Source organism: Patella vulgata, chromosome 2, assembly GCF_932274485.2.
Source record: "Patella vulgata chromosome 2, xgPatVulg1.2, whole genome shotgun sequence".
Taxonomy (NCBI): Eukaryota; Metazoa; Mollusca; class Gastropoda; family Patellidae; genus Patella; species Patella vulgata.
In genome coordinates, this window is record NC_065880.2 from 55,274,049 (window position 1) to 55,299,637 (window position 25,589).

The 25,589-nt window shown below is 34.1% G+C and overlaps 1 protein-coding gene and 1 long non-coding RNA gene across 2 annotated transcripts; one reads left to right on the plus strand and one right to left on the minus strand.

Annotated features, from left to right (window-relative positions):
- Positions 1 to 4,169: 4,169 nt before the first annotated feature.
- On the plus strand, positions 4,170 to 21,358 carry LOC126809855 (serine/arginine repetitive matrix protein 1). The gene is made up of 11 exons (XM_056099158.1): positions 4,170 to 4,300; positions 8,341 to 8,430; positions 8,778 to 8,900; positions 10,738 to 10,908; positions 11,515 to 11,627; positions 12,031 to 12,168; positions 12,431 to 12,628; positions 13,592 to 13,813; positions 14,038 to 14,118; positions 20,950 to 20,977; positions 21,329 to 21,358. The coding sequence occupies exons 1-11, from the start codon at positions 4,277 to 4,279 to the stop codon at positions 21,356 to 21,358; spliced, it is 1,218 nt and encodes a 405-aa protein (XP_055955133.1). The 5' UTR covers positions 4,170 to 4,276.
- Positions 21,359 to 23,014: 1,656 nt separating this feature from the next.
- On the minus strand, positions 23,015 to 25,178 carry LOC126809867 (uncharacterized). The gene is made up of 2 exons (XR_007674968.2): positions 25,101 to 25,178; positions 23,015 to 24,328 (listed from the first exon to the last, which is right to left on the minus strand). It is a non-coding gene; the product is annotated as an uncharacterized LOC126809867 (long non-coding RNA).
- Between the last annotated feature and the right edge of the window lie 411 nt (positions 25,179 to 25,589).

Here is a 25,589-nt window from a genome sequence, read left to right on the forward strand (position 1 = left end):
CAATACAAATCAGACTCATTTGAATAAAATATCTGTTTTGAAGGCTAAAAATACAGTTTTTGCCACAATGACGTTACTTCCGGTAACAGTAAAAGTGTCAAATTACTTGTATGAAATCGTAAATGGCATTAGGTATCACACACGGGGAATTTTATGAAAATCGAATAATAATTGACACTTTTATGGACCAAAAACCTTGAAAAGTTACCTGTTGAAAATCGTCTATTTCTCCGCAACTGAACAAGTTAGAAACCATTTTGTGATATCTATATGATCGTTTGGGTTCATTCTATTAGTTGATTGGAATTAAATATCAAAATTTTAAACAAATAACAAATAAGACTCATTTGAATAAATTACTGGTTTTGAAGGTTATAAATACAATTTTTGCCCAAATTACGTCATTTCCGGTGACATTGGAAATGTTAAATTGGTTTGACCTTGTTAAAATTGACATTACGCATCAAATGGTGTCACTTTTATGAAAATCGAATAATAATTGACTCCTTTACAGGCAAACTAGCGTAAAGGGTGACTCATGCAAAATTGCTCATTTCTCGGCAACTGCTCATATTACAAACTAATTTTCACATACATTCTCTTCGTATGGATTATTGCTACTAGTTTATGAAAGTTTCGAAAAAATATATTAAAATATGAAAAGCCTGAATGGGTTGTGAATAGCTCATTTTTTCACCTTTTTTCGCCTTTAAATCGAAATGATCCGAAAACGAAATAAAAATTTAAAAAACTGAGCGCGATAATTTCTGCGCCTGAACAGGGCACACCCTTTCAGTCATACCAGATTTGAAAAAAATAATATTTGCTTTCAAAAAGTGGTACCGAACTGTCAAAATTGCAGTTTTTGCTAAATTTACGTCACTTCCGTTGCCGAAAGGAAAATGTACCGGTAACAAAAAAAATGACATTTTGGACCGCGGAACATATGAACTTTGTTTTATACAAATCGAACAATAAATAATTAATCCAGGACTGAAAAACTGAATTAGCCAATGGGGGCCAAGGCAAAATACGGTGACAAAAAATGTCAACATTTTTTGTCAAATCAGATGACCCTTTAACCCTTGGTAAAATACCACATAAAAATATTCATTAATAAAAAAGTTTTTCATAAAAATTTAAATTTTCAAAATTTGGCGCCTAATATCTCCGAAGATTCGTCGAAAATAAAAATTCCAAAGAACCTTAGCTATGTGCCTTGTCCCTGGCTATGTCAAAATGTATCAAATGTTACAATCCGACAATTATTGATAACATTACGGCAAAATATCGAAAAACGACAACTTCGGTGATTTCGGACATTTCGCATTGTCGCAGAACGTTAGAAATAGCTTTAAAATTTAAGTCAAACCCACTTTCCCAGTAAAACCGAAGACATCGAATCGATCCGACAAGTAGTTTCTGAGATATGCTCAAATGGAAAAATAATAATAAGAATAATAAGAATAACTAGAACTGCGATGCAGTAATGACGGGTTTCACCGGTGCCACGTTACCCTAAACATATGTCACTTCCGGTACCAATGAAACCATTAAACAGGTTTCCACCTCATCATTGCACACATCAAATAAAATGGACGCCGAATCAACCAAATCCAGCAATATCAATTCATTTTATATATTTGTTACATGTAAGTGTACAGTACTTCCGGTGATAATGAAAATATTCAATTAGTTTTATGAAATCAGAAATGGCATAAGGCATCACATGGTGAAAATTTTATGTAAATCGAATAATAATTGCCACTTTTATAGATCAAAAACCTTAAAAAGTGACTTGTAGAAAACCGTCAATTGCTCTGCAACCATACAAGTTAGAAACCATTTTCTGGAATCTGTATGATCGTATGGGTTTATTCTATTTGTTGATTGGAATCAAATATCATAATTTTAAAAACATAACAACTCAGACTCATTTGAATAAAATATCTGTTTTGAAAGCTAAAAATACAGTTTTTGCCAAAATGACGTTACTTCCGGTGATAATGAAAATCTTAAATTACTTGTATGAAATCGTAAATGGCATTAGGTATCACATAGTGAAAATTTCATGAAAATCGAATAATAATTGACACTTTTATGGACAAAAAACCTTGAAAAGTGACCTGTTGAAAATTACCTATTTCTCTACAACTGAACAAGTTAGAAACCATTTTGTGATACCTATATGATCGTATGGGTTCATTCTATTAGTTGATTAGAATCAAATATCAAAATATTAAACAAACAACAAATACGACTCATTTCAATAAATTATTTGTTTCTAAGGCTATAAATACAGTTTTTACCCAAATTTCGTCATTTCCGGTGACATGGAAAATGTTAAATTGAGTTGAACTAGTCACAATTGACATTACGCATCAAATGGTGTCACTTTTATGAAAATCCAATAATAATTGACTCTTTTACAGACACAATAGCGTAAAGAGTGACTCATGCAAAATTGACCATTTATCGGCAACTGCTCATATTACAAACTAATTTTGAGATAGATTATCTTCGTATGGATTAATGCTACAAGTTTATGAAAGTTGCGAAGAAATATTTTAAAATATGAAAAGCCTGAATGGGTTGTAAATAGCTCATTTTTTCACCTTTTTTCACCCTTAAATCAAAATGACCCGAAAACGAAATCGAAATTAAAAAAACTGAGCCCGATGTTTTCTGCGCCTTTACAGGGCACACACTTTCAGTCATACCAGATTTGAAAAAAATAATATTTGCTTTCAAAAAGTGGTACCGAACTGTCAAAATTGTAGTTTTTGCTAAATTTACGTCACTTCCGTTGCCGAAAGGTAACTTTACCGGTAACAAAAAAAATGACATTTTGGATTACGGAGCATATGAACTTTGTTTTATACAAATCGAGCAATCAATAATTAATCCATGACTGAAAAACTGAATTAGCCAATGGGGGTCAAGGAAATTTACGATGACAAAAAATGGTGCCATTTTTAGTCAAATCAGATGACTCTTTAACCCTGGGTAAAATACCACATTAAAATATTCATGAATAAAAAAGTTTTTTGTAAAAATTTAAATTTTCAAAATTTGGCGCCTAATATCTCCGACGATTCGTGGAAAATCAAAAATCTAAAGAACCGTGGCTATGTGCCTTGTCTCTGGCTATGTCAAAATGTATCCAATGTTAAAATCCGACGATTATTGTTAATATTACGGCAATATTTCAAAAATCGACAAATTCGACGATTTCGGACATTTCGCATTGTCGCAGAACGTTCGAAATAGCTTTAATCTCTAAGTCACGCCCACTTTTCCAGTAAAACCGAAGACATCGAATCAATCCGACAAGTAGTTTCTGAGATACAATCAAATTGGAAAAAAAAAAAAATAATAATAAGAAGAATAATAATAAGAATAATTTTAACAAAAACAATAGTGTTTCACACAAGCTACGCAGTGTGAAACCCTAATAATCCGAACAAAAACAATAGTGTTTGCAGTGTGAAACCCTAATAATAATAAGAAGAATAATAATCCGAACAAAAACAATAGTGTTTCACACTGCACACTGGCTACGCAGTGTGAAACCCTAATAAGATAGCCAAATATAGACGGGTGTATTGGTCGTCTATAATTTAAAAAAACACAACAACACCCAAACCCGAGCCATGGAATTACAAATGAGTATTCCAATTCTATTGTGGAACCAATGAACAGGCCCAAGAATGAAACAACGCTAATATTATTATTATATTAATAAGGATTCACAAGGTCAGAGCAAACGGTAAAGACTAAAAGCCAAGAACCATTGCAGATCTCGTCAAAGGTCACGATAGGGTTAAGGGACGTGATTTTTGATCAGATTTGCGGGTTAGCCTTAGTCTAACCCGTGTCCTAACCTTTGAAAATAAGTTATTATTATGATTATTATTACAACTGGTGACCTATGACGAAATCTGTAATGGTTCTTGGCTTTTAGATCTCGAATCCAGAGCAATAACGGCTTGATCTAGGCCCTATTTCTTAAGGCTAACTCAATTTTCGTCAAGGTCGCGGAGATGTAAATAAGGTTAGGGCACGTGATTATTGACGAGATTGTAGGCTAGGGGTTAGGGTAAGCGTTAAGGTAAGGTCCGGGTTAGGGTTGGGATTAGCGCTAGCCCTGTTTACATCTCGTAACCTTTGACCAAACTTGAAGTTGGCCTTATGAAATAGATCCAACCCAGAACAAACATGACTTGATTATATTCAGCGCCACCTACCGGTGGAATTAGCCAGCCAGAAAGACAATATGGCGGACGCAGGATTTTTTAAGGTAGATCATTTGTGAAGAAATAAATCGGTGATACATTATGCATCTGATGAAAAATCACATTAAAATATAACTTTCAATACAGGTTAATTTGGAATGCATATGCAATGCTACTTTTTAGGTAAAAGAATAAATTTAACAACAACAATCCGCATCAATCAAGCAATCTAGAAATGAAGCATGTTAAATAAATAACTTATTTTTCTACGCCGGCACATGGGGTGTAAAATTTACAGAGGCGATAGACTTAAACCATAGCCATGCCCTTGCCTAATGATATATTAATATGAAGTCCTGGCTGCCGGACAAGTAACAATCAACTGAACACATTTAGTTTAGAATGCATGACCACTCGGACCAAGACTACTCGGACCAATTGATAGACCACTCGGACCAAACTACACAATTTATTGAAATAACAATTTATTAGCGGTCCGCGTAGTCATATTAAACAAACACAATTTATCAAAACAACAATTTATTAGCGGTCCGAGTAGTCATATTAAAACAAACACAATTTATTTAAACATCAATTTATTAGTAGTCATATTCAGGGCTGTCGGTAATTTTTCACGGTTGATTAGCAGCACTGCTAATCAAAAAGTCCAATTTTGCCAAATTTGATTAGCAAATTTAAAAATTGATTAGCAGTTTTTCAGTTTCAACATAAAACACCTAAATAACAAGATATTACTTTAGTTCACAACAAATATGATTAGATTCCATTCTTACTGATCTTAGATTTGTTTAGGACTGCCACAAGTACTTGTGACAGTTTGTGAATGTGATGTAGACATTTAGTTAGGTCTTATGTCTGAAGCCAATTCTTAACAGTGACTTCCGAAGCCCCAATCATTTTAATTGTTGGGGATCACGGTGGCTAGGTGGGTAAGGCGCTGGCTCGCTAGCCTGGAGGTTGGGTGTTCGATCCCTGCATTAGCCGAGAAAGTTCATCCAGATTTTCAGGCGTGGTTCTCCCTTGTCAGTGATGCAGGACGGAGGGGCTGACAAGGAAAGCTGTCTAGTCGTTCGGATGGGACGAAAAACCGAGGTCCCGTGTACACATTGGCGTGCACGTAAAAGATCCCTTGGCAGTTGGAATTCGATATAAGAGTAGGCTGTAGTGCCGCTGTCCGGGCAAAATTTCCCTCATAGCACACTGTATGGCGTATGCCCGTCTTCATTAGCCCAGGTTAGGAGCAGAACAGTAGGACGTTAAACCCCATTTCATTTCATTTCATTTCATTTCATTTTAATTGTTATTTTTTGTACGTTAGAAATCTTCGTTAGAAAACAATTTCGTCTGCTTTTTATCGTGTATTGCTTTTCTTGTTCAATCGGGCGCACCTCGATTGACTAGACACACGTGATATTTTACGGGAATTTTTACTTTGATTTATCATTTTACAATACGTTAACATTTATTTTTTTATATTTTATTTACAATACGTAGAGGATACACTGGATTTATTTCTTTCAAAAAATATAATTACTTGATGTCTCGCAACATGAGTGGTACTACTTGATTCCCTGTTTCCGGTTTAATAGTCCCTATTCATAGAGTTATGTCCCTGTATTATATAGTACCGTATAATGAATTGTGTCTGGGTAGTTCGAGAAGAAAATGTCACACGGAGAATTCAGTTTTGTTTATAAAATTTTATTCAACATTTTATACTCGTTGAAATTGTTGAGAAAGCTTTCTAGTCTTCAAATGTGGATTATCCTTGTGTCAATATCCAAAATGAAAGGCATATTAATGATTCGCAGTTACTGCGAATCAAAAACTTTAGATTTTAATTTTTGATTAGCAACGGACAAAATATGTATCGCAAATTGCGCTGCGATACTGGTTGTCGGCAGCCCTGGTCATATTAAAACAAACACAATTTATTAAAACAAAACTTGTCCGAGTGCTCTTTTTGTTTGGTCCGAGTAGTCTTTTTGTATGGTCCGAGTAGTCTTTTAGTAAATTGATGTTTAAATAAATTGTGTTTGTTTTAATATGACTACTCGGACCGCTAATAAATTGTTGTTTTAATAAATTGTGTTTGTTTAATATGACTACGCGGACCGTTAATAAATTGTTATTTCAATAAATTGTGTTTGTTTTAATATGACTACTCGGATCGCTAATAAATTGTTGTTTGTTTTAATATGACTACTCGGATCTCTAATAAATTGTGTTTGTTTTAATATGAAAATTATAAGTGTTATGTACTTACCCATGGTATTTGATCATAATGAAGCACATCAAAGAAGATTAATTAACAAAACAACGATAAATGAGTAGTGATTAATACATTAGTATGTGTTGATAATGTACTCATCCATGTTTCAAGGTAATAAAGTAGATGAAGCACATGAAAGAAAATTGATTCATTTTTAATTGGTGTGATTGGAGTAATGTCCAAGCGCTTAAATTGTATATAAACATGTAAAATGTATATTTCATTATCAGTTGTCAAAATGTCCGATATGAGTATAGTTTGCGATTCTTTAGTTCGACCAAGGCGCGAGGCTGAACTGTGTCATTAGTAAATTTATAAGTTCTTCAGAAAGCTCCTTACCTTGCCATTTTTGCCATCGGAGCATATTTTGCCGGCTTTTACAAAACTGTAGCAAAAGGTCGACAACGAACAAATTAGATAGAAAATATTGTGTGGCCAATTTTGTCAGGAAAACAACGATGTCGGAGACTGGCATAATTGCATCAACCAGAAAACTAAAAAATGAAATCTACAATTTTATTTGTTGACAAGCCTACTAACAAAGAAGCCAGCCAACTGCCTCAACAGATGAAAATGATATCCGAAGGAAAATTAAAAAGACACCCAAAAAGAACCAGACCCGTTCAATACAGGGAAACGGGTCCGGGTACCTTAGTTTAATCATTTAGATTTGTCAAAAATTTCATAATTTAAAGTGCATTTTCTAATTTCTGTTGTAAATAAATGCCTTGGCTTGGACAAGTTCAACAATGTGTTATATGTAGTTCGCCAATTACGAAAATCTTGTCATAAAGATAAAGTATTGCCTATTCTTACGACATCCCCTCTTGCAAAATGGTACACAAGTCCAACAGTTTGTTACTTTCGCATGCGCCCCCGCACCTTCCACCATGTCGTAAGTATAGTCCATCCAGGGGTTCCAGGGGTCAAAATTCACAACGGCACCCAAGTTCTCATGACTGCATTTTTCTATTGAGTTAGGTCTCAAACCACACAGCTAAAAATAGATTAAACGGTGTGGAATTATTTTGTGTCGCTGAGTCAAAGCAGACTCGCGGTTTTGCAAGAAATTTTAGGCCTTCTGATTTCGAAGAAATAAAATGGATTCATATTAAAAGATTATTCATAATCTTTATCAATCAAAGTTTCCCAGTTTAAAAATGCCGTAGTGACGAAAGTAAATTAAAAGTTTTGCCTTGGTGTACATAAAAACTGCCGCAGTGAAGAAGGAATTAATGTGCCATTTTTTAAAAAAAAATACCTTTGTTCCAATTTCACGAATTTTGACCCCTGTCCATCAATAATTTTTACGACTCAAATTTGGTATGATGATAGGTTGGGGTAAAGCGGGGACGGAATTTGACGAACGCAACGCACGAATTGCGCATTGATTTTGTAGACTGGGTGTTGGAAATAATTTGGGAAGAAATATGTGTTTTAATATACATTTTCGCATAAGCTTGTTGATATTTTTAAGTAGGCCTACTGAAGTTTCTTCTTATATCCCCCAAAATTAAGTTCCTTCTTGAACAGTGCTGGATTTATCATTTAGATAAAGAAAGGCCCAGACTTTTTTTTACTTATGAGAAATGAGACCCCTCCAAATCCCACACCATTAGGACTACAGGTTCAAGATATACATGTACATGCCTCGGTTCAATTTGTGGTACTTTAAATTCTGTACCGCGGTTCGGTACACACGCTATGTATATATGCCAGGGTTAAAGTTAATAGACTTATTGTCTAAATCTAAAATACTTTGTACATATAAAATTTGTTTAAATAGTAAAACGTCATTTTTTTTTTTTTCAGGGCACCACTGCTGAGCAGGACAATCGATTTGCGGATAAAAAAAAGAAACTAATGAAATCAATGAAGTTTGGGGATAGTCTAGAGAACAAAGTAATTTTGATTTTTACTTAACAGTATTTATTAGGCTACAGAAAATTGTTCTTGTCTGTTGATTATTTCCCTCTTATAAATCAAGAATAAGCATCATTTATGGAAAATAGTTCCCAATCAGGAAACTTGATTAAGCTGTATGACAGTGTAAATTTTCAAATTCGGTTACTTTTATTTCTAATAAATTTTTTATCTAGGATGTATTTCTAACTACAGACTTCTATCAACATTATCAGTGTAATGAGATCCATTCTATGTTTCTTGCCTGTACTATAATTACCCAGGAATCTTCCACATTGAAAGGACTGGTTAACATTCATGAATTTACTTTTAAATGGTTATTTCAGGTGGATATGACCAAAGTGAATGTTGATACGTTAAAACCATGGATTGCACAAAGAATAACTGAGTTATTAGGAATAGAAGACGATGTTGTTGTTGAGTTTGTTTATAATCAATTAGAGGAAAGGGTAAGTTTATCAATCAACAACTGATGTATCATTATTTAAAGGTTTTTTATATCAACTTATATGTCAGATACAGAGTAAGTTGAAGCTTTTGTTTTCTCCCGGTAAGATTTTACCCAAGAGGCTCATCATTTGTTGTATTAGGTATAATACTTCTGTTATGATGAAGATGTGAAGAATCTTCATTTAATTTTCATCAAAAACTAAACATAACTCTTGACAATAATAATTGCCATTTTAAGAGTTTTATTTTCTAAAATGAAATCCATACAATAATGTTCAGTTGGTTCTAATAATTATCAGTGATCTATAGGTACCTTACCATAACAAAATTTAAAAATAGCTACAAACAACAGATATTATAAAGTTTATAGAAATTTTACACATGTTAAGGGCTAAGATTTCTTTCACACAAACGTATCCCATTAGGAAAAACCGTAATCAATGTATTTTAAAACAAAAGGTAACTACAGGTGTATATAAGGTAGTGTTTAAGGTTTTCTTAACTGTATAAATGTGTATAACATGTACTTATATTTGACTGTTTCCTCTCACAATTAGAGACGATCATTATAAATTCACCTCCAAGAATGAAAATCTCACAGACATGGCAAGGAGCTCACACTTTCAAGATTTGCTTATTCCATAGGAGCATTAGCTTTTTTCTTAGAGGGTATTGCCTTTACAACATCGGTTAAGCCGAACGGATGTATTTAACTGGACGGTTGGTATTAACATCTCTATAGTTATGAGGTAAATACTCTTAATTTGGTAGGAAACCTAAGCAGATCAGATCTTATTGGAATACTGCATTTCGATTTTAAGCAGATTTTCACTTGACTTCTGTGACCATATTCTAACAACACAATCTTAAAATCCTATAAATAAATATGTAAATAAATTAAAATTACATGTGTTCTGTTGTTTTAAGTATTGCCCATGTATAATTATTATACTACTACTAGTCTCATGCCAAGACTTTTTTTACAGAAACTTTATTAAAGAATGAGTTAACAGGCGCACTACAATATACTGACACCATCCTCGGAATCTAGACAACTGTTTGTCTCTATGCTATAAAACAACGGGTATCTGGTAAAACTAAAGTATTGCCCTTACAAGCAGTATAATCAGTATTGTTGTGTTGATGTTTATCATGCATGTACAGACATTGTAATTACACCTCAATTTTATTAAGGAACTATTTGAACTTACTATAACATATATAGGGCAATCTGTTACCTGAAAGAGTTAAGTTGTCAACATATTTCTTTATTGAAACAATTCACCCACAACCCCCAAAGTAGAATAAAGCAGTTACAGAATTTCTTTAATTCTTGTTATAACTTCTATTTTTATTGTAACTTTGGTCATTATTTATGGTTCAGTGAAACAATGAGGTAATTCTCTATACAGTGAATTGTCTGCATATATTAAATACATGTCAATAAATTATACTTTTTAAAATTGCATTTTGTTCATGAATTTTCGTGGAATGGGGCTTCAGGGTGTAAGCAACATAAACATATTGATATTTTGATATTTTTGATTTATTGGATCTTGAATGTAATGTTCATTCTGTGTTGATAGTTAAGATTTATCTTTCCAACGTGCATTTTTAACTGACTGATTCTGTTATCTCCCAAACTTACATGTAAGCGACAATTTTGTAGGCATTTCACTGTATTTGAATGTTCTTGATATTATGATAACATTTATTTATTATTTAAACATAATAAATTAATAGTTAGTTTAGAGAATTGCAAGGATATAAATGTGAACAAATGCAGTGAGATTTAATGATATTAATGCAGGATTCCTTCCCCTCGTATATTCACAGTTTCCTGATCCTAAAGATATGCAGATCAATTTGACTGGTTTCCTCAACCCAAAAAATGCAAGAATCTTTCTACAAGAATTGTGGGAGCTACTGAATAGTGCCCAAGAGAATATTGCTGGTATTCCATCCAAGTTTTTAGAACAGAAAAAGGAAGAAATAAAGAAAAGACAGGTGAGTTATTATATTTTCTTTGTAAAGTATTCATTTATTCATAGTGGGAGACCGAGTAGAACCTCACTTGTCAAATGTAGTACTTTCAGGACTGACAAGGAAAGGTTGACCTGTGTACCCGTTAAAGAACCCATATCACTTAAAATTTGATGAAGAGTAAGCAGAAATACCACTAAAAGGCAAAATTCTCCCCCTTGTATTGATATGAAAAATACCATACTTAGGTCTCTAAATGACCAAAGTATCGTGTATAATTGATCTTATAACACTGACAGGAAATATTGTGATCAGGAAACAAATATTTTTTAACCTTTTGTTAATTCTAACTTGATCAAAATTTTAATATCAGATTGAAAAAATTTGATATAATCATTCTGTGTTCCAATACTGTCATTCTATAAAAATCAAATTCAGAAGTCTTCATTCAATTATAAAATTGAAAATGTGTAATGACCAAGTTGAATATTCTGTCCTTACTTTTAATCAATGTTTACATACAATGAAGTAGTAAATCTAATTTCCAATGAATTCATGTTTCTTTGCACAGAAGGATCTTCAATAAAAATCAAAGGAGTGCACTTTAAATGATTCTGTTTGATGTTACAGGCAGAACATGAACGGATTCAAGCTAATCTGAAAAAACATGAAGAACAGATCAAGGAGGAGTTAAGTCGTGGAAGAAGAGAAAGTGATAGAAAAGACAGTTCACCATCAAGCAGGTACTGCATATTAGATTAGAAATACTCGACAAATTGTCTCATTTTTCAGTATAAAAAAACAAATGTTAACAAATATGCCATGTGTTTGTGAAGTGTCAAAAGGGTGCATCTAAGAATTTCTAAAGATTAAGAAATAGAACCTTTTGCATTTCAAAATTTCCACAAATCAAGATACAACATTTGATTTGAACACATGATACCCAGAACAGTTCTAATTTGCGTAGAGGTACACAGCTTAGACAGAAATGTGCATATTAATTGGGAGATTTTAAAAATGCAAAGAAAGTGTATTTGACTAATTTTCCGTGATACACCCTTTTGATGCTTTACCGACGCATGTCTGTTTTGTATGCTCACCCTGTCATAAAACATGCTTTTGATTATTCTGTTTTGATTTTTCTAGAAAAACTCGTTCAAGGTCAAAATCTCCTGGTGGAAAAAAGAAAAGATCAGTAACACCAAGTGGTAAAGATAAATCTAAATCTCCTGATAAAACAGTAGAAAAAAATGGAGATGATAGTAAAATAAAAGAAATTACAGAGTAAGTTTCATTATAAAGCAATTAGTGAATGTGAAATAGCCTAGGTAATATCATAAAGTACAGAAGTATACAGATTCAATCTTAAACCCATACAAATATGAAATCCATTCAACTGATTCGTGAAATGCTTTTCCATCCTGGATAATTATCAATTTGTCAGTACTGTCTGTTTCTTATAACTGTACAGAAGCAATGGTTCTAAAGAATCCATTTGTACTGTTTTGTCATCCACAGCACAATTTGACAGTATTGTAAATTTCAGTGATAAAGAACAAGATAATGAAAAGAATGGTGATGAAAGTGGTACCGTCGGTGACAAAAAGACAAGTAAAAAAGAAAAGAAATCTAGATCTCGGTCTCATTCTGCCTCAAAGTCGAGATCTCGATCGAGATCAAGAGAGAAAAAACGCCGCAGTCGTTCCAGATCCACAGACAGAAAACGTAGGCGGTCGAGATCCAGGTACCTGTTCTTCACGATTTCTAAGCAGTAGTATCTCAGAAGAAATTTTGAAAATGGTGTTTGTTCGGGTTGTGTCGATACAGTTCAATTTCGATACAATACGTATTGACGATACGGCAAACCGATACGCGATACGTATCGCGATATGGTGACATCACTAATTATGCCCAAAATAATCTCAAACTACATTCTGTTTCAAGACATTTGAGATGAGTAATCAAGCATCAGGGTTCTTAATCTATTTTGAAACAAATGGCCAGAATAATGTTGGGTCAATTGAGATCCCGTAGGAAATGGGTTAATTATAAGAGTCTATTCCCTTTGATATAACTAGACTTCAACAAAAATAATTCTTGGTAATTTATGGAGAATGCCGTATGTATGTGATTACCACAAAAATAACGACAGAGGTACACCTTTTGAAAATTTTCCATATTTAATTCACTTACCAACTTGAAGTTCACGTCAGTAATATTCCAGAATTGACCTAATTCGCAACCAATATGTCACGAGTCATGATGCCATCAGGAAAATATATTATTAAATGATTGTTTCTCGGTGTATTCGGTGTTCTATCAGGGGATAATATTCAATGAAGATTTAAATTTACCTAACAATTGGTCAATGAATCCATCAATGTATGATCCAGTTATTATTATATCTACCGGTACCTGGAATTCATACGCGGCGTGGAAGACGCTCGATTGGCAAACCATGCCGAGATCGTCTTATTTCGTCACGTAGGTTTCAATTCATGGTCTTTCTTAACTGAATAATTTTTTCAACGATACGGCGATACGGCCATATTACGTATCGATACGGCCATATTACGTATCGATATAAATATCGCTGAAACGTATCGATACATATCGGTGTATCGATATATCGACACAGCCCTAGTGTTTGTATTTTAAAAACATGTAAATAAGTATGTATTAGATTACTTTCTGTTTTAAATTATAGATCACATTCACCAAGAAAAAGGCGTTCTCCACATAGATATTCCCCTAAAAGACGATCTTCACCCAGACGTAGATCTCCTAGACGTCGGTCTCCATCACCTAGAAGAAGAGGAGGATCACCAAGAAGACATATGTCTGATCGTAGAAGTTATAGATCTCCCCCTAGAAGACATGTCAGATCACCTCGGAGAAGTCCTGAACAAATAAAACCGACTAGAAAGAGGTAAAAAAAAAATTGGACTCTTTCCATTTTTGTATAGATATTAACAAAATTATTTGACATTGTCTCTGACTGCACTTAAAATTAAGATCTGAATTAAGATGTTTTGATTTGTATTTTTAAATAGAAGACATGTTAAAAAAAAAATCTTATGATTTTATTAAGCTCCCTTTATAGTTATGTCAGCTCATGTTAATAATATATATTACTCGTCTATTTACTTACAGATCTAGTAGTTCAAGTTCAAGATCTAGTTCAGCTTCCGATTCTGGTAGTGCTAGTCCAAGAAACAAGAAGAAAACACTAAAAGTATTAATTATTAATTCAATCCAAATTATTCCTAACTATTGTTATGAGTAGCTATTTTCATATCCTTTAAAGCATGCTTTCACTACCAACCAGTGATGGGATTTCAAAATCTTTCTTGTCGGACATTTTTACTGAAAATAAAGGGACATAACTATTATCGTTATTTAAGCAGGCAGTTTTAGACCACACACAAAAATCACATGTAAACAAAATATTCAAATTCGTACGTAATAAAAGAATAGGTGCACCTCGTTATTATTCATATTTAATTCCCATACGGTATTCAAATTTGTCAATAATATTCCTACAAAATTATGTGATGTCATAATACGATACAATGATAGCGTGCCGACTCCATCGATCCGTACCTGTTTCAAATTCCTCCAAAATTACTATATTTTTCGGGTCATAAGTCGATACATTTTTCAGCAGAAATCTGGCATTCGTCTTATACTTACGAAAGGTAAAAAAAATGAAATACTGAAATTTATTTGGCAGTAAACGTCGCTCTACCACAACGAGCGAGTGGCACCAACTGCTAAATAATCACATTCGACTCTAGCACGTGCTATCGTCTAAAACAATTTACTACTTACACTATTCCAATCGACATATTCGTCAACATTTCTTAGCGTACTTATTTCTTTATTTAAAAACATAAACCCCATTCAAAATATGATCATAAATCTGACATATTCCTGGTCGGACAATTTAGGACGTTTGGAAAATAGCATCGGACATGTCGGGAATATGCAGGCCAAATCCCATCACTGCTACCAACCCATGAACAATCCCAATCTCAGTAAAGGCAGTTTGGTGGCCAAATGTCATTGAGTCAAATGTGTCGTTTCAAGTCGGCTGTCTAACCTAATGGGCTTTTTCAGGTTCCCTCCCACAGCTAATGATCCCTACGCACAAGCAAACTATTGAAATAAAATTGAACCATATGTTTGTCCCGAAATGACATAGCTTATGTCGAGTGTCGATGTTAAAAACCCATTTCTCTCCAAGCTCAGAACAATAAGCAGGTTGCCTCCAAATTGTCCCATTAAAATAGGTAAGCTTTCACAGAATTGTTCAGATACTATAAATATGCCACTTGAGAAGTGTCCCAGTACAGTATGCATCCCCCCCCCCCCCTCCCAATATTGAAAAAAAGAAAATTAGTAACACACTACATTGTATTATTGTAGAAAAAAGCTGGGTCAAGTGATAGTGATTCTTCACCAGAAAAGAAAGGTATCCAGAAGAGAAGGAACTATAGAACACATAGTGATACTGCCGAGGCTGAAAGATCTTCAAGTTCATCAGATGATGAAAGAGGTGCAAAGCTTGTATACAATTTTAAAAAGTCTACAAATAGAATTAAATGTAGTATTTTGAATAGGCTAGCACTAAAAAATATGTAAATATGATCCCCAATTTTACTCTAAAAGAGGATATATGAGCAAATTCTTTAACTTGAGAATAAAATGTTAATGAATACTTAACATCCTAGGTTTTTGGTAGAATTAGAAGTTATTATGTCACGTGCTTCCTCATAAAACAGTACAGAACATGGTGCTTATATTTTTGTCTGTCACGCGTTAGTGGATACAATACCTCTGTGTCTAATTGAAGTAGATTGTTCAAACTTCATGTAGCTTGTTCTGTGAGCATTGAATTTCTCATTAATTATGCAGTGTGTTAGAAAAAAAATTGTTTTTCTCTCAGTTTTATAGATACAAATTTTTAACAAATAAAATTATTTATAGCTCCCCAGAGAGAAAGGAGAAAGCGATCCTATTCACCTAGACGATCAGATCAACGTAGATCACCACAAAGATATGATAACAGACGTATGTCACCGGGTGGTTATAGATATAACCCTAGGTATTATTTCTTACAATATCTTGTAACTACATATAATTACATTATTGTCGGCATGCCTCTTTCCATTACATTTATTAGTTAGGTTGGTTTTCATTAATGATCACACTAGTGTTCCATTTTATTAAACACATATAGATCTGTTTTTAGTTTTTCTTAAATGATAGGGGAGAGTGCTAGGTTTAATAATAACCAGATAGAAATGCATAAATTTATGATTCATTTAAATATGTCTGGATTTAAATATAGAATGTGTCTCTTTATCTCTGGATATTGACAATAGATTCATCTGGGGATTTTATAGTGTGTCAATTTTAAAAATATGGCAGAAATGTTTTTAATGATAATTTATCATGATGGCTTTGAGTCTTGATTCATTCCAGTAACTTTTATATAACTGATTTCAGGTACAATCAAGGTAGACAACCATATAATAATTATGGTAATTATCAGCATTATAACAATTATCAAAGACGAAATGACAGAAGGTAAGAAATTTTATAATTATGTGTAGAGGTTAAATTAGATTCATGAAGAGTTAAACATGTCCACTATTTGAGTTCTCTACCAGTCTGTTGTCTGTCTGTCCATCACACAATAACTCTGCTTTTAAATGTTCAAACTTGGTGTAGAAGTTTTTCTCCTCAGACTGAGCAGAGTTAAGCAACTGTCTGTTATTTTATCTGTCACACCTTTTGGAACACAATAAGGCTAAGCAGTCAGCAGTTTCATTGATCACGACAATAACTCTACTTCTATTTAGGTTGGAAGTTGATTCTTGATGTAGATGTTCATTGGGTGATTTGAATTAAGTGAGTCCAATGATGAGCATTTTTCGAGCTGAGCCGAGAAAAGAAATTTGATTTGTTGATGCCTTGAAATAGAAAATTTCGGATTCTATCTAATTGAATGAGAGAGTGATTAAACTTGTGTATAGTTGCATTATCAATACTTTGACTATATATAATAAGCATGTTTTGGTCAGGGATGCATTATGATGAGAATTTGATTTCTCATTGCTTCATATTAACATTAATGTACAAGTAATTAAAGAGTGTCTATTTAATTTTGGATTAAGGTTTGAGTCGACATCCTCATTATGGACTGAAGTAATGCTGTGCAAAAAGATGCTAGTTTTATTTAAAATTGAAAACCAGAGAGTGACATCAACTTTTTATATATTTCCATAAATTAGATTCACTTAAGATTTTTATACCCCCAAATTTTCATGTGGACGTATACTGTTGTCGCCCCCGTCCGTCCGTCCACAATTTGTTTGTGGACACTCTACAGGTAACAATTTTTATTCGATTTTGACGCAACTCAAGATATAGGTAGGTCTATCTCCCAAAGACCTCGGTTCCTTTCGATATTGGCATATATCAGACTACATGGATTATGGCCCCTGATTGTACAAAAAATCACGTTTTAGAGGTCACAATTTTCATCTGATTTTGATAAAACTTGAAATACATGTTTATAACCCAAAGATCTTGGTTACTTTCAATATTTGCGCATATCGGATCGTAACTTCCTGAATTATGCCCCTTAATTGTACTAAAAATCACGTCCCTCTAGAGGTAACAATTTCTATATGCCCACATTTAAATGTGGTCGTATATTGTCGTCGCCCCCGTCTGTCCGTCCGGCTAAAGTTAATATCAGTTTAGCTTTAAATTCATACACAGTGTTTAAGGTCATGTGACGAAGAAGCCTATTGATTTTCAGCGATTTCCGATAATTACTGCCAGAGTTATGGCCCTTGATCACTTTGAAAAATCTTGTGGACGCTCTAGAGGCCAAAGTTAATATCCGATTGACTTTAAATTTATAATCAGATTTTAGTGTATTATAAATGTTTCATTACCGAAAATTGAAAATATGCGACAACCTTTGTTGACTGCCCAGACGATTTAGCTGCTGTGGGCGTATGTTTCGTTGCTTGGCAACCTATCTTTATCTGATTTAAAAAAAACGTTTGAATATATCACCATTACACTGTAATGATGGTTGAGTTCGAATTGATCCGATTTTGATGAAACTTGAAATACATGTTTATAACCCAAACATCTTGGTTACTTTCGATATTTGCGCATATCGGATCGTAACTTCCTGAATTATGGCCCTTGATTGTACTAAAAATCACGACCCTCTAGAGGTAACAATTTTTATCCGATTTAAAAAACATTTGAATATATCATCATTACACCCTAATATTGGCTGAGGTCGAATTTAGTGAAAATCGGACCAAAATTGCCATACAAAATGACCGCCCCTCTTACGCAAATAGTGTAAATATATGTTTTATCAAGGTTGTGGACCCTCTAAACGTCACAATTTGATCCGATTTTGATGAAACTTGAAATATATCTTTATAACCCAAAGATCTTGGTTCCTGTCGATATTGGATCGTAACTTCCTGAATTATGGCCCTTGATTGTACCAAAAATCGCTTTTTGGTTAGCTTGTTCTCTATCCATCTCTTGCAAAATGTGGGTGTATCCTGCCTGGCAGCCGCTAGTTTCATAATGAATTCACCAAATTCAAGTTGCACAATCGACAAAAGCAATATTGAGATCGAAATCCCCCATACCAAGTAAATAAGTCACAAGTAAAGTATGGGAGTTTTTGGTATTTCCCATTAAGCATGACAGCAATGAAATCTGGTCAGTTGACCGAGAAAACACCACATTTAAAGTAAATCATAAAAGTAACAGAATTTTTAAAATTTATTTCCTATATCGCGATATTAATCATATCATAGACTATGAATCGCGATGTGCATGGTATCGTGGCCTGGCATATCGTTGCAGACCCAATTTTATGTAAAGAAAATGACATTCATTTTTCAGACCATCACCTAGAAGGCGTAGTCCATCACCTAGATATAATAGAGATTCCCCTCCTAGAAGGTACATGTTTTATCATCAAGATTAAAATGATTATTGTACAGTTGCTAGACAACACAACGTTTAGGAAAAAAATAGCTTTGAAAATAGCCAATAGTTTAATCTAATTGTAATATTTTTATGAGCCGTAATTCTGTTTCAACTACAAATTCTTGTTTTTGTATTATAGAAACCCAATTCATACCAAGAGACCGTATATGGATAGATCACCTTATGCACCAAAGAGACGCCAATGCCCATCTCCTCAACCAGTTAGACAACGTAGACCTTCCTCTTCTGTTTCACCTCCAAAGAAGAGAAGAGATTCCTCTTCTACTTCTCCAGTAGTTCAACGTGTTGATTCTGTAGAAAAGCATAAAAAAGTAAATGATAGTCGTTATTCATCTTCTACATCTCCTCCTCCTAAACAAGCAGCATCCCCACTTCCACGTAAGCAACAATCCTTCTCTAAAGATAAGAAAAGACATGACTCTAGTTCATCTGGTTCCCAATCACCAGAAAGACAACAATCACCTCCTAAACGAAGAGAAGGAAGAAAAACTAACAAGACGAGAGATGATCAATCAGTTGAACGATCTCCGCCGTCCCGCAAAAAGACAAGTAAACGTAGTCCTTCCACAAGTCCAGTACGTACAACACGTCAGATTACTGTTACACAAAAACAAAAGACAAGAGATAGTTCGTCAGAAGATGAATCTCCAAGAAGAGAGACAAAAAGAGATGTGCAAAAAGTTCGTCCACAGAGTCAGGACAAAAAACACGGCAGTAAAAGACAACTCTCGCCTCAATCATCGCCTGATAATAGACGACCTAGAAAAATGTCCCGCTCAGCAACCCCTCCTGTTCGGAAAATTAAGAAAACTAGAGACTCGTCAAGTCCTGAGCCAATTAAAAGTAAAACTAAAGAACAGTACACATCTGATGAAGATGTATCTTCTAAACAGTTGAAAACTAGAAAAGATAAATTAGATATTAAAAGACGAGAGAGAAGTGCTAGTCCCAAAGCTAATGGTACACCCAAGAAGAAAAGAAAGAATGAACCTGGCAGTAGATCAGAGGTAAAAAAAAATATATAAAACCCCTGCATTTAAAGATGTCTTCCCGTGCACAAAACTGTGTGATATGATATAATTGTACTAAAAAAAATATTCTAATTTTTCAAACTACCTTCAAGCCATAAAATTGATTTTAAGTAGATATATATATATATATATACAAATTTGCCATACTTGTATTAGAAATAACTACCCTATTAATACTTTAGTGGAAATCCATCTTTAACTTAATTTTCATTGATATCCCTAATATGAAAATATTCTGCCATAATATTTGTCTCCATGATAACATTCATCTACAAAACCCTTTTGAAAGTACTGGTACGTAATTCTAGGTTTTATACATACTTATCATTGACGTCTATGTACACTAGATCCATAGTTTAGTAATAGTATACTGTACAGACATAGACATATCATTATGATTACTAATTATGTGTGTTTTTATAATAGGGGTATGGTAAGTGAACATGAAAAGCAGCATTAAATAGTCAAACCCTGGTGTATAACTTAGTAAGCGTGAAATTTGTTCTTTTGGTCTAACACATGAGCTTTAGATTATTGGATTTGTCATTGAGTAAAGTGTCATGGTTTCAATCCCACACTTGCCCTATGTTATTGTTAGTTATTCCCAAAATGACCTAGTTTGTGTGTCGAGTGGACATTAAACCCCATTTCTCTCTCTCACACATTTTAAATCATTGACATTCATATATATAAGAATTTTTCTCTCCAGGGTTCAGATGATGAAAATGTCAAAAAGAAGAAGAAAAAGAAGGAAAAGAAACATAAAAAACATAAGAAACACAAGAAACATAAGAGCAAGAAAGATGTACAGGATGATGAAGAGGTAATAGATATCAATTTATAAAAAATAAGGTGTGAATATTGTTTAATATAAAATCTGTAATTTGTAGTTTTGAACATTAGGTATGACTCCAAAGGCTTACCTCAGTAAATGTGATCCCCTTGTGAGCTTATTTGTCCCTCACTTCTCAAAGAAAGCTGGGGACTATTTAAAAAAGGTTTGTGCACCTGTCACACTTTTTGGTACACAATAACTCTTCTTCTAATTGAGCTAGAATGTTCAGACTTATTGTTCTGCTTGGTTAAGCAAAGTGATAAGCAGTTTGGTCAAGACTCTGGAACACAACTTTGATTCTAATTGAGAGTGGTGTAACATACCCCTTTACATTGAATGACTTTAATTAACGTTCTAAAACATTATTTATGGACAAACATAAAATTTACTTGTCCACTATTATTTGACACTCATCTGTCATTTGTCAAACGCAAATCATGTTCACAGGGAGCTAACTCTACAATTGATGGTAGAAACATTTATAAATTCATTAAATATTTCCTGCTATAAATAGTCAGAAGTCTTTGCTGTAGATTGTTGGTAAGATATATCTATAAATTGATAAATGAGGACCTAATATACTTAGATTGCAAGTTATATGTAGATGACAATGTTGTTTTGTAATATACATGGTTAGGTGTTCCTCTCATTTAGGGGGTTGGATGGCCGAATGATTAGCACGTGCGCCCTGTATCATAAGGCCTGTCATTGAGTCAACTGGTGTGGTTTCGAATCCCCAGTTTTATGTGACAAGGAGTAGGATCGCCTGTCCAATCTCGTGGGTTTTCTACGGGTCCTCCGGTTTCCTCCCACTGCTAATAGACCCCTATGCGCAAGCAAATTATTGAAATAAAATTAAACCATATGTTAGTCCAGAACTGACCTAGTTTGTGTTGAGTGGAGGTTAAACCCCATTTCTCTCTCTCTCTCATTTATACATGTATATCATAAGAAATGATCTTGAACCAATAAGTGTTGCCTTTAAATACTGTAAAATTTCTATGCTTTCACTTTCAGGAATCTGATGATGAAGCAGACAATATGGATGATTTAGAGAGAAAATTACGAGAAAAGGCCTTAAAGTCGATGAAAGCAAGAAATATGTCAACATCTGATTAATGTGATGAAAAAGAAGCTTTTTAACAGTGTTTTGTGTTATCGTTAACAAAAACTGTATTTTAGCTTGTATTCTGTCAAGAAATAGAACATTATTCAGTGTAAATCATTAATTCAAATTTTTAAGACTCAGGGTGGCTTGAATTAAAAGACCACTTTAATTTAGTATTTTTTGAATGTTCACAGATCATGTTTATTATACGCCCACATTGAAATGTGGTCGTATATTGTCGTCACCCCCGTCGGTCCGGCGTCCACAATTGCTTGTGGACGCTCTAGATGCTAAAGTTAATATCCGATTGACTTTAAATTTATATACAGTGTTTAAGGCCATGAGATGAAAAATCCTATTGATTTTCAGCGATTTCTGATAATTACTGCCAGAGTTATGGCCCTTGATCACTTCAAAAAATCTTGTGGATGCTCTAGAGGCTAAAGTTAATATCCGATTGACTTTAAATTTATACACAGTGTTTAAGGTCATGAGACAAAGAAGTCTATTCAATTTCGGTGATTATCGATAATTATTGCCAGAGTTATGGCCCTTGATCACTTCAAAACATCTTGTGGATGCTCTAGAGACTAAAGTTAATATCCGATTGACTTTAATTTTATACACAGTGTTTGAGATCTTGAGACGAAGAATCCTATTGAATTTCAACGATTTGGCCCTTGATCCCTTTGAAAAGTCTCGTGACGCTCAAGAGGCTAAAGTTATCATCTGATTGACTTCAGATTGATACACAGAGTTTAAGATCTTGAGACGAACAAGTATATTGATTTTCAATGAATTTTTATGACTTGAACAGCTAAATCCATGATATTAAAAGTTTCGTATACTAAACGTTAGCATGGGCCAGAACTTTATAAAATCCAAACAAATTCTTGTTGACTGCCCGGCTATTTAGCTGCTGTGGGCGTATGTTTCGTTGCCAGGCAACCTATCTTATATTCTCATATAGTACAGAGACTGATGTAGCGAATCAGTGTGGTCTCTTTATGTAAAACAATACAACACAGGAAATTGTATATATTGAATTTTATGACAGAAAATGTCAAATAAAATTGATAATATTTTGTGTAGGTACTCTGTAAATCAAGTGCAGGTTTTGTGATGCGTTAAAATTGAAATTTCACAGAAATTGAATTTGGAGGTTTTATTTCTTCTTTAAATTGGAATTGCATACCATACCCTACTTTCAAGTCATTAAATTGATTCCAACCACATAACTTAGTTTAACTGTAAATATATTTCATTGGCTCTGAAATAAGATAACAAAGAATTCATATCCTTTTAATCACTAGATTTGACATTATTGGGGTATATTTGCAAGAGATAAAGCATTACAGCATGGGCAAAAGTGTTGTTTGTATATAGTAATATTTAAACTTGTGTAAATGACCTGATAGCTATAATGGCTGCATTTAGATGTACAATAAAAAGGAAATCCTCACAAAATACTTCCTGTTTTGTCAAACAAATGTTTCCCAGTTCTGAAACATCTTTATCTCTCAGCTAAGGTCAACATGATCATTTACTGGATAAAGTAAAGAGCAGTTACAGACATCACAGGGTATAGTTTGAAATTAGTAGATTTTCATAATATGTGCAAATTAAATGCCAAGAAATACTCCTAGTGTCTATTTATCTTGTTTAAAAGTTTTAGCATACCTTGGTTTGCAAAGAAATATCTACAGCGAGCTGCTTGGAACAGTAGGGCAATATTTTATGTCAGTTTTTGATAATTTTCACATGGATTCAATTAAATACATTATACATCAAGTAACAGCTTAATTTTTCTTCTGGTGATATATCCAAGACTTCTCAAGCACTTTTATGTTGGAAATTGTGTCCAGAACAGAACCATCTACTGATATTGGTAAAATTAATACAGTAGGTCTATTTGAAAAAAAGATGTATTTTTGGAATGGTTGTTTTTGTCAATCACCAAATGGGGTTTAACATCCTACCTTCCTCCGAGGGGGGTTGGATGGTGGAATGGTTAGCGTGTGTGCATTGTATCATAAGGTCTGTCATTGAGTCAACTGGTGTGGTTTCGATTCCCCAGTTGTACGTGTTTAGAGTGTGTGAGCGTGGATGGCAGCTCCATACCAGCTCTGTTTTGTTTTGAAATTTTATGTGTAATCTATAGGATCAAGACATTGTAACTTTTATCCACACTATTTTCTTAACCTTGTGCAGCAGCGTTGATATTTCTTTTAGCTGAAAATATTTTGAATTTCGCAAGATTTGACGTCTGCTAATTTAGACGGCCCTTCTAATATTCCGGCTGGATTCCTGAATCAGTTTGAATCAGCATCATGTGATCATATAAAAGATATCATACTAAAGGGCAATTCTTCTACCTGTAATCTTGACGTCATACCAACTTGGCTGCTGAAACAAAGTAAAATTCTTGAATCGCTCTTTCCATTAGTCATTAAAATTGTGAACACCTCAATTTCCTCCAGCATTGTCCCTGATGTTCTAAAGTGTGCACTAGTATCCCCACTCCTGAAAAAAGCTAATCTAAATCCGGAGTTATTTAAAAATTATAGGCCGATTTCTTACCTCCCTTTTATTGGTAAAGTTATTGAAAAAGTAATTGCCTATCAAATTAGCTCCCATTTAATACAAGCATTATGGTCTACATGATCCACTACAATCAGCTTACAAGGCCGGACACAGTACATAGACGGCATTGATCAAGATTAAAAATGATATTGACTTGGCACTAGACAGAAACCAGGCTGCTCACTTGGACCTGAGTGCCGCCTTTGACACCTTAGATCACGAGATCTTGTTCAAGCGCTTGGAAACGTTACTGGGGTAGGTGGTGCTGCATTGCAATGGATCAAATCATCGTACCTTCATAACAGATCACAGAAAATCCAATGCAACAGATCAGTTTCCAAACCTAAATCACTAACTATTGGAGTTCCTCAAGGGTCTGTGTTAGGTCCCTTGCTAGTTCAGCTCTGAACGTAGGTCTCATTACACTCGACCTCTACGTTCAGGGACCCTTCTATTGAATCCTTGTCGACCAGATTTGGTTTCCCAGTCAATTTTACTGGGCAACCTTTTACTGCTAAACGGTTGCGTGTCAGTCCCTGTGAACGCCTGACCAATATAAATGAACATCTTAGTGAGAAAATAAGACCTTGCTTACCTCGCTAGAGTCAGTATGAGCGACACAACACGCTGTTAAAAAATACGTCTCCGTCTTCTGACCGACTTGGCGGACATCATTGAAAGGGTAACGCACAAATTTAAGAACTCGGCCATATAAGAAGAAACGAAATTTAGGTAAGCTGAAAATTCCAATCTATCATAGAATTCCCACTAGAATTACTAGGCCTAAATACCCAGTAATGACAAGAAATGACAAACCTAATTTTAATAACTTAATTCGGATAAAGAAGGCTGATATTTGCACATCTATTTCATCTGATACTCACATTTGCCTCATTAACGCCAGATCGGTCAGAAATAAGGCGAGTGATTACAAAATTTACATTGTCGCTATTACTGAAACTTGGCTATCAGAGCTAGAAACTACCGACTCCAGTGCACTATGTGAACTTGTACCACAATGTTATTCCATAAAATGCGTCTCCAGACGAAAGAAGGGTGGAGGTGTAGCTCTTATTTATAAGTC

Excerpts from the sequence above, each read along its gene's own strand:
- LOC126809855 (XM_056099158.1), top strand. The coding sequence starts at position 4,277 with ATGGCGGACGCAGGATTTTTTAAG. Across the intron at positions 8,431-8,777 it reads GGGATAGTCTAGAGAACAAA|GTGGATATGACCAAAGTGAA; the intron begins GTAATTTTGATT and ends TGGTTATTTCAG. Across the intron at positions 20,978-21,328 it reads CTGGGGACTATTTAAAAAAG|TCAGAAGTCTTTGCTGTAGA; the intron begins GTTTGTGCACCT and ends TGCTATAAATAG.